This window comes from Atractosteus spatula, chromosome 1 (assembly GCF_055471065.1).
Source record: "Atractosteus spatula isolate fAtrSpa1 chromosome 1, fAtrSpa1.hap1, whole genome shotgun sequence".
Lineage (NCBI taxonomy): Eukaryota > Metazoa > Chordata > Actinopteri > Semionotiformes > Lepisosteidae > Atractosteus > Atractosteus spatula.
In genome coordinates this window covers 10837019-10846744 of record NC_142706.1, presented here as the reverse complement: position 1 = coordinate 10846744, position 9726 = coordinate 10837019, and the positions used below count along the sequence as shown (strand labels likewise).

Below are 9726 nucleotides of genomic sequence, written 5' to 3'. Positions count from 1 at the left end.
CTCACAAACCCAGCCTGTATGATCTTTGTTGTTTTTTTTTCCTCATGACTGCACTACAGCTGTACGCTAACATTAAAACCGAGTGGTTTCAAGTAACAATAGTGGGGCAGGAGAGGGATTGGGGGAAAAATGACAAATACAACTCCATTACTTTGTATGAAGAGACTTAATTTATTTAGATAAATTACCAATAATTTGCAGTTGGAATACAGGTGATTGTATGCTGTTCAGTGATGAATATGTGCTGTAGATGGAGTTTCCAGACACATTTCTTGACCACAAGGCCACTGTGGTGCAGTGTTCACTAGATCAGCTTAATAGGAAACTGCCACTGCCCAAAGCAAACAAAAGAACAACATTTACAGACTTCAAAGTAATAGTTCTCTCACCTCCAAGTAGCATGTTCAGTATTATCTGTGTCACTTCTATGAAATGTCAGGAAAACATTTTGGAAAAAACAACAGTTGTGGCTAATTCAGTCAAGATGTGAATCCCCAGTTTCAAACAGTTCTGACTGAAAACAGCTAGTGCACCAAGAACAGCTGCATGAACTGTAGGTTAAGCCAGATGTATTTTTGAGAAAAGTGCCCCACCAGTTGATTTTTAGTATATTTTACCTTAACAGGAAGCAAGAAGCCACTGAGTTCACAACTATTATGCAGTCACCAAATGTAAAAGGAAATTTAGAAGGAAATTTTGGTCTACTTTGCCTTTGATGTATGAAGCCCAGTTTCTGCTGAAGCACCACAATGAAGCAGGACACTGTTTTTAATTGTCAGTCATTTAGCAAGATATTCCAACCAAAAAGAAACCTTGAATCGCTTTCCTAGTGTCTCTTCAAAACACTCGTGATCTAACCAGGATGGAAACGGACTGTATAACATTCTGATCAGTAGCTAACCATGCGGAAAAACAGCTGTGCCCTGAACTCAAAGTTGATTTAATTCCCTGGAAGCTCAGATCAAAGGAAAATTGTTCTCAAAGACTGGGAAGCTGACATTCACCCACAGAATGGACTTGATTAGGTGTTACATTCCACTCTCTGATGGAGTTTCCAAGGTGGTGAACAAGTGATGCACAAGAGATAACAGCAGAGTGGAAAAGCATGTCCTAGCTGCCCTGGTCATCCTTTCTCACAGACTTGATCAGGTTCTTCAGGAAGAATTCACCTATTAGAGAGACAACAAGCTGCCATTAACAAAAGTATCAAATTAGAGGTAGAAAATTCCAACGTCGCCAAAGCATTTTATCACTAGTTCATGTTTGATCAAAAAGCACTTTCTGTGTTTCAGAAAGAAACCCTCTTTTCAGGGAAGAGACAGGACAAAAACAGGTCTTCATTTCAATAATGTTAAATAGCTTTTCTCACCTTAAAATACGGTCTATGGGCTTAAGCCTGACGTACGTTCTTTCGATTTTAAGTAGGAGGAGTTAAAAGTAAAAGGAAATACAAAAACTTGGACCTAATTTTGTTCTTTGTATCTCTGCTCGGGCGTTCGTAAAGACTGAGGGGTCAGTCTGTGGCACATACCCGCTGTAATTTTGGGAAAGTCTTTTATACCACTGCATTTCTTTATATCCACTGTGAATGACATATTTGAGATCATATTAACTAGATCCATGCAATAATGAACGCTGTCGGCATATCGGCACACCTGCTTTATAGGAAGAGCGCACTAGGGGCCCGCTGGCTGTGTACATGAAGCCCAGCTCTTTCCCAATGTTTTCCCAGTGCTGGAACTTCTCCGGAGTCACATACTCCTCCACCTGTGAAGCCGAGACAAAGCCATCGTTGGCAGGGGGAGACAAACGGAAGCATGCAGACTGGGAACGCGTCTGGGAGTCAAGACAGGAAAGTTCATTCGCTCTTTACTCGGTTTTACAACAGGACAGAGGTTTAGGAACTCTGGCTGTCTTACACACCTTGCTTTCCAGCTTTTTTGTGAAGACCTTGTTTTTTCCCGAGCTAGCTCTGACTGTGAGCCGTGATCTCCCCAGTCCCGTGGCAACATTTATGGGTTGAGCCCCACTCTGTGCTTTTTGTATGACAGGTTGTCTTGAGTGCTAGAATTTCTCCTTTCGGTTGCAGTGAATCTGCTTTTACAGGGAAGGCCTGACACACAATAAAATGCAGACCACGCATCTCCCAGCTGGATCTTTACTGCAGCACTGAGTGAAATGACTAAGACGGCTGTGTGTGTTAACTGGAATATCCACCACTGAGGTCTCCAGCCCTCCAGTACAGCAGGTTTTATAGGTTTTGGGGCCATCCAGGACCAGAGTGGGGGAATGCTGATCTAGATTTACAGCTAGCGCTTCCACAGGGGATGTTAGTGGCAGCCTACTTGAATGCGATACAGGAAGTCTGACCTTGAGGTGGCGTTTTGTCGGCTGCATGTACTGTCCTAAAGTGACACAATCCACTCCAGACTCCCGCAGCTCTGTGTGGGGACACAAGCACAAACAAACAGCACTTTAGAACATCCGATCTTTAAAACCACGAGGCTTGCTAACTTTACAATTCGTAGCCTTTTCATCTCAAAGAAAAACATCTCTTTTAGATGGCAGTACTGGAGAATTCTTCCTATACACTGTGGAAAGAGCTGTTTGATTGGCCAGGCTCTTAGAATTGCAATACAAAAACAAGCTCACATTTATACACTGGGAAACCCCCTTGAGTGAATACTGAATATATTTGTTACAAGTTATACATTAACCCTCTATATACTGACCATCAAAAAGAAACTTCAATCTGTTCACGCATGTATTCTTTTAGAAAAATAAAATATTGGGATTTTGGATCTTAAATACTTTTACCATCATTTTGATTCCAATGTCTTTTGTACTACCAATATTGTACACAATGTTTTAAATGAAGTCTTACTTGTGCATTGCACAATATGTGTTCTTCAATAGTCAGCATTAGAACAACATTATGGATAAACATTTGCACAAGACTGAAAAAGATTGCTTCTGTCCTGTTCTCTCCAAATCAGGCTCTGTTAAGAACAGGAGAAAGGTTACAGATGTCAGAAGGCCATTCTGCCCAGGTAGTTCATCGGGTTGCTAATAGCTGATTGATCTGAAGGTCTCTTCCAGCTGTACAGTATGTTGAAAGAATCCAGGGTTTCGTTTGCTCCAGACTCTCAGGCTTCCTTCAGGAAAAGTCTAGTTGAGGATCATTTTCATCACTAAACCTTTGAAGTTTACCACATCGTGTCATGCCAATAGAGGTATTTCATAAGCAGGAATATATATACTGAACTTGAACATTATATGGACAGAATAATGAAAATAAAAATGGTGGTTTTTTCTCCTCCTCCAAATTCTTCTTATAATCCTCAACAACGAGACTGACCCTGACAATCGATTTCAAAGATCGGCTCTTCGGGAGGGCAGGCCGAGCTGGTGTAAAAGTCTCTCTCGGCTGCAGCTGCTGGGGGGGGGTCTCACCTTTCATCGCCGCGTACACCTGCTCATCCGTCTCCCCCAGGCCCAGCATGATGGAGGTCTTCGACAGCAGCGAGGGCTTCACTTTCTTGGCGTGCTTCAGGACGCTCAGGGACTGGTCGAAATTGGCCCGCGGGTCACGAACCAGCCTGCAAGCAAAGCAGCTGGCGTCACACTACCCACACCCCGAGGACTTGATTACCATCTGATCGCGACATTGCCAGAATCACAAAATCCTGAAAATCAGCCTTAAAGAGATTGGTTTTAGGAGAGCTGATTGTGCCTGAGTTCTTACATAAAGTCCTCATACAGCTTTAAATATACACAAAGAATAAAACGAGGTCTCAGACCATTGTATCATAAATGTCCCTTCAGTGGGGTTTGTAAGTCTTCTCAGAAGAGGTGTTCTGAGAGGATTCTCCCCACCTGCTGGGCTCGACTGGTTCTGCAGCCTCAAGACAAAGGGAGTGGGAGCAGCGTACGGCGTACCGCTGTCCTTTTTTTCTGGAAGTTTCACAGTCTCATCCGAATTTTTTTCTTCTCCCCGAGTCTCTGGCGCCCTCTGGTGGTCTCAGGGACACATTGGCGAAAAAGAGACGCTTAACGCGCGACCTACTTTTTTTTTTGTTGCTGGTGCGCACTAAAAAAAAAGACTAAAATCTGAAAGACTAAAACTGCGTATGACGGTATCAGAGATAGCTACACACTCTGCGCCTCACTCTCATAAGAACAGCTAGGAGCTAGGATTATATCTATAAGGGAATATGCGATTCCTATTTTAAACACAGCGAAGAGTGTTTCCGACAGCTAGAAGCTATTCTAAACTTATTTAGTTTATTATAAAGTCACTAAGCATGAACTTCTGAAGTGGTTCTAGTCTCATATTAATCTCATGTAGCACAGACACAGATTTATTCTTGCTGTACTTAATAAGGGGGTCACTGCAGCCCCAAACCCCGGTACACTTCTGCTTTCAGATAGCTTCCACTGAAAGGGTCATCCGCAAACAGGAGCTCCTCTCCCAACCCAGACACTTCAAAGCCCATCATTTATGCCTGTTTTGGTTTCTCCGTGTAAGGCATTTTGAATTCTGCTCTACAGGGATTAAAAGATGCCGAGTTGCCTGGAACACGGGCCTCATCTGAAAGAAAATGAAGTATTATACAGTATATCCTGGTATGGAAAAAGATGCCTGCAGTTTGTTCATGTTGAAACAATATTATATAGTCAGGATCTCTAACTTGACTTGATTTGCCATTAGATAAAACAGACAAGCAAATGTAGAAATCCGGAGTCAGGTCCAGCAGGCCATCTGACCTTTGTAATTCTCTGACAGTTTCCACATTGTGGGCGTACACGTCTAACCCAGACAGCGCCACCTTCTCCACAGCCTGCAGGTCTCCGCGGAAGTCTGGAGTCAGGCACTCCACCAGGATTTGAGGATTCCTGGGAAAAATGCATCACAGAGAAGACATCAGCCCTTTCTACGTGAGTCACCTGGCAACTGTCGTATAGTGATGTAGCCTCCTAGCGCTGATTTCTTCTGTGACAGGATGATGACCTGTTTCTCGGGATTACTGGGATTTTTTCTAGATCCGCAGCTCCCTAGCAAGATGAGGAGCAGCTCCTGAATCAGGGGAATCCAAGAACTGTTTCCCAGATGACAATGTGGTACTGCCAGCCCAGGACCAAATATCAGTGGGAAAACTGGTCTTTTATCACAAGAGCTTAAAACGTCTGCACAGGAGAGAGTGCAAAATCTAACTGTGGTAATTCTGGTACAGAATGGCATGTCATACACTGCTAGGTTAAACTAAAGTACTTCCTGCAGCATGAATCAGAAACATACTGCTGAGAGGTCGTCTATGAGGAAAGGAAATTTGTTTCAGGTATGCCCACAAGCAAAAGGTAATTGTGTCACTCATGGGTCACTCCATCTAATGAGTTAAAAATGGATCAACTTTGTAATTGTCTGTGCAAAATGAATTTAAAAACAGCAGTACAAAACAATAGGAATACTGTCCCAGAAAAAAGACAACTATTACAAAGCTGTCAGCTCCACATGCGTGACTAAATTTCAAGGTCTCAGAGCCAATTGAAAAATTTCACATTAACGGCATTGAGTCCCTTCAGCCCACAACTGAAAGGGGGAAGTCGGCAAAGAAAAAGGAAGAAAACGAAGAAATCTCACCTCTCCTTCAAGTGGGACACCGTCATCGCAAAGTGTTCTGCACCTCCGTCTGCAAGATCTGATTGCAAAAAGGACAGAGGCACATAATGACCAAGTATTTCGACTGGCCGCACTATAACACTTGAGCCGTCACTTCACACCGGCCACCTAGTAGTCTCATAAGATGGTATTAGAATGAAGGGAATCTTCAGAAGTGAACGCAAGGTCACTATGGAGTCTTCCACTACAGAAGAACAGGCCTGATCCTCCTGACTGACATGTCCTGACGCTCTTTCAGGGCCCTCAGGCTCGTCGGCTCCCTACCGTCTCTGTCCACGGATGTCAGCACCACGTAGTCCAGACCCCAGTCCGCGATGGCCTGGGCGGTGCTGAACGGCTCCTTGGGGTCTGGGGGCGGGGGCTTCCTGGCCGTCTTCACCGAGCAGAATCTGCAGCCTCTGGTACACGTGTCGCCCATCAGCTGGAGAGAGGGAGGGGGAGAGGGCTCTTATAGAGATGACAGGTCACTCACTCTGCTTCACTCCGTGAAAGGAATGATGGGGTGAGTGTGAGCCAGCCCATTAGCTACAGCCTTTAAAATCATGAGCAAACAGCCACTGCACATCCTCAGACAAGGAGAGGGGAGGATAACCTGGCTCTCTGATGGCATCCACCACCGCTTCTCTAAAAACATCACTGATAGACTCATGTAGGCCCCTACACCTTGCTCCTCTGTTTTGCAGCTGCTGACGGATCGTCCTTGCTGCCAAAATCTTATTTCAGGTCCCATTTAAGATGCATCAGCCTGTGTTGGTGCATCATACTGTGTGTATCTCCTGGCTCTCTGGGGTAACCTCTCGAGGTCTTCAACTCTAGCACATCATTTCTGTATCCTGACTTCAGAAAGACCACCACTGCTAAGGTAACAAAGATGGCGTTTCCTTTAAAATCCACTTTACTGCCTGTAAGTAAGACTGATGACTCAGCATGGTGGAGTAAACTGGAAGACTATTTTGGGGAGTGTAGGTAACGGACGACCGGGAAAGTGCAGGTGCTGTAACAGCCTGTCTCGCCACACTGAGCGACGTTGGTTGGTGTTTACTTACCATGATGGTGGCTGTAGCAGTGGAATACTCTCCCCCACCCCAGCACTCCCCAATATTGGGACATTTCGCCTCTTCACAAACCTGTCAACACAAGACAGCAGGGAAGCAACAGACTACAGTGACAGAAACGTTACCTTTTAACTGCACCCTTTTCATTAACTACAGTGTATAATAGGCATGAGCATAAAAAGCTTGCCAATTAGAAGAATCCACTAGACCATCTCTAGTATCTAACTATAGACATTTTAATAGGATTTACAGATAGCTTTTGGTGCATTTCAAGCTTAATGCTTCAGTTTATCTTTAAAAATCCATTATTGAGAACTAAATCACATCCACTCTGCAGCTCTGTTACCACTGCTTATTTGTCTATGTTCACACAGAGATCAGCTGAAACACTGATTTCACCAATTTTGGGATTCTATGGACCTAACATAGGCACAGGACGCTGATATATGAAACTTATCAAGCTCCAGATAGTCTAAGAGTTTTTCAGAACAGTTTTGGTTATCGCTGTGCTCAGTTTACTGCAGTTTAACCATACTGGAATTGCCTTGGACTGAATAAATCAATAACAACACAGCTGGCTGGTTTAAATTACAGGAGTAATTCAGTGGGTATCTTACTGTGTGCAGGTTTAAATTCCGCAAAGTGTTTTTCAGCTTGTTGTAGTTTTTCCCAATGGGAATCTCGGTCTTCAGCCAAGGGGGCAGCCTTAACCTGAGACAGAAACAGAACGGGTGACTCTCCTATTTCCTACAGCCATCAGAACTAAAAAAACCCAGTCTGTGTAACAGCAATTGCTTCATTTTTAGACAGAAGCCATATCACCCTGTAACTCATAGCTGGCAGCCCACTGAAGCTCAGCAGGTGTGAGCCAGGTCAGTACCTGGATGGAAGACCTCCTGGGAAAAACTAAGGTTGCTGCTGGAGGAGGTGTTAGTGGGGCCAGCAGGGGCGCTCACCCTGCAGTCTGCGTGGGTCCTATAATGCTCCAGTATAGTGATGGGGGCACTATACTGTAAAAAGGCAGTTTTAAAACTGAGGTCCTGACTCTCTGTGGTCAGTAAAAATCCCAGGACTTTTCTCGAAAAGAGTAGGGGTGTAACCCCGGTGTCCTGGCCAAATTTCCCATTGGCCCCTACCAATCATGGCCTCCTAATAATCCCCATCTATAAACTGGCTTCATCGCTCTGCTCTCCTCCCCACTGTGAGCTGGTGTGTGGTGAGCGTACTGGCGCACTATGGCTGCCATTACATCATCCAGGTGGGGTTGCACACTGGTGGTGGTGGAGGGGAGTCCCCATTACCTGCAAAGCACTTTGAGGGGAGTGTCCAGAAAAGCATTAATAGAAGTGTAAGCAATTATTATTATTCACACAGATCTTGGCAGTACTGCCTCTCCTTCGGAAACGGGCAACAGCGGGTCTGTTTCCGGCCTTCCTTCACCATACCTCTCTCCTTTCTGCCGTTTCAGGTTTCCTTTGTACTCGGCCCATTTGCTCTTCTCGGACAGCTCTCCGGATATGAAGTCCTGCAGTCCTGGCCCGTGATCTAGCAAATCCCTCTTTCCATCGGTCGCAGTAGAGGACGTGGCGCCTGCCGGAGTCGTCAGGCTGTTCACGCAGACCTGCCAGGGAGACGATGCAGCCACAGACCTCAGCTCAAGCTCCACAGGCCTCAACCCTCAACATGCCGAGTCCTGACTTACACGCTAAAACCAGGCTGGGGGTAAGACAGTGGTTCTCTCAGTGGGACTCTGCTGGTCACCGTTACAAATGGGCACTTAATCTTCACAGTTAACTGATGTATAAAATTCACTTGTTTGCTTCTTAAGGTTTCTTTTCGCACTCAGGCCTTGATTATGTCATTAACGCATCACCATTTTACCAACAACTTTAGCATGCAGAACTTTATGCAGTTTTTCCATCAGTAGGAAGGACACTGTATCAACCACTCTTTGCCCTGGGAGTGTTTTCTTCCCCTTAGGTCCCAAACCGGAAAAAACAACAGGAAATTGAAATAAATTGATCTGCCATTTAAAAACGTAACCGGAGAAGATTAAGTTAAAACAAAGAATATACAGGATTGAGAACTACTGCCTTGATGGATCTATAGGCAACTTAATTCCAGAGTTCACTGTCAGGTTATGTACAGTTTACGCAATGTGTCGCGAAATAACATCACACTTTTGATTACAAAGGTAGAAGTATCCATCTCAACCTTCCTTTGCCGTACATATTTACCCAGACAAAACCATTTTTTTTTCGTTTAGAAGATCAGTTCTATAGAAAAATATCAGTTCCCTTTTCTGATATTTCTTTACAAACAACTACACTGTACACAAATCACAACAGAAAATGCACTTTGGTGCCCAGGAGTCTTGACGCGCAATGCCAGCTGGGACGGGAAGCTGAACGTTTTGATGTTGCGACATTCTGACTTTTCATATTTTCATATTTTGAAACACACATATTTTGTAATGACACATTTGTGTTACAACTGCATTATAACTCTTGCAAACGTTCGTGCTCATTATACAACTCTCAGGGGAAAAGAGACCTTCTTAACGTTATGCTAAAGTTAAAAGGCTCGTTCTGGGTCACCAAAACTCTGCAGAAGTCCGAAGGTTATTCTGACTTTCGAGCACTACAATCAAACGCCTCACTGCCATCATCCACATTGAATATATGCTTCAACGCCATATTTAAAACGTTAGAACCAAATCATTAGTCAAAGTTGAGAGAAAAGAGGGTCAAATCCAAAGGAATCATGCAGCATCAAGCACAAGGATAACCTTGGTCCTCTGGTGAAAACACACATCTGTCCATATTCCCGAGTACAGTGGCAGTGAATATGGAAACACTTACACGGATCACATCGAGACCAGTCGTTTTAAAGCGAAAACGGGAACTGGAGACGCGGCTAAACAGCCTTGTGTGGGCAATTAACGCCATGTCCTCACAACCCTGCAGCAGCAGCACACAACACACATCAGCG

General features: G+C 44.4%; 1 protein-coding gene across 3 annotated transcripts; it reads right to left on the bottom strand.

Moving 5' to 3' along the window:
- Positions 1-150: 150 nt before the first annotated feature.
- On the bottom strand, positions 151-9726 carry lias (lipoic acid synthetase). 3 transcript variants are annotated; one of them, XR_016086185.1, is made up of 11 exons: positions 9597-9726; positions 8181-8356; positions 7353-7446; positions 6727-6807; positions 5945-6101; positions 5642-5699; positions 3877-4896; positions 3454-3599; positions 2371-2441; positions 1656-1767; positions 151-1169 (listed from the first exon to the last, which is right to left on the bottom strand). XR_016086185.1 is itself a non-coding variant. In XM_088906254.1 (11 exons), the coding sequence occupies exons 1-11, from the start codon at positions 9681-9683 to the stop codon at positions 1111-1113; spliced, it is 1170 nt and encodes a 389-aa protein (XP_088762380.1). In that variant the 5' UTR covers positions 9684-9726; the 3' UTR covers positions 151-1110. The 3 variants fall into 3 exon arrangements, 2 of the variants coding, with proteins under 2 accessions (XP_088762380.1, XP_088763191.1); XM_088906254.1 differs by having other exon boundaries at positions 4768-4896; XM_088907065.1 differs by having other exon boundaries at positions 4807-4896.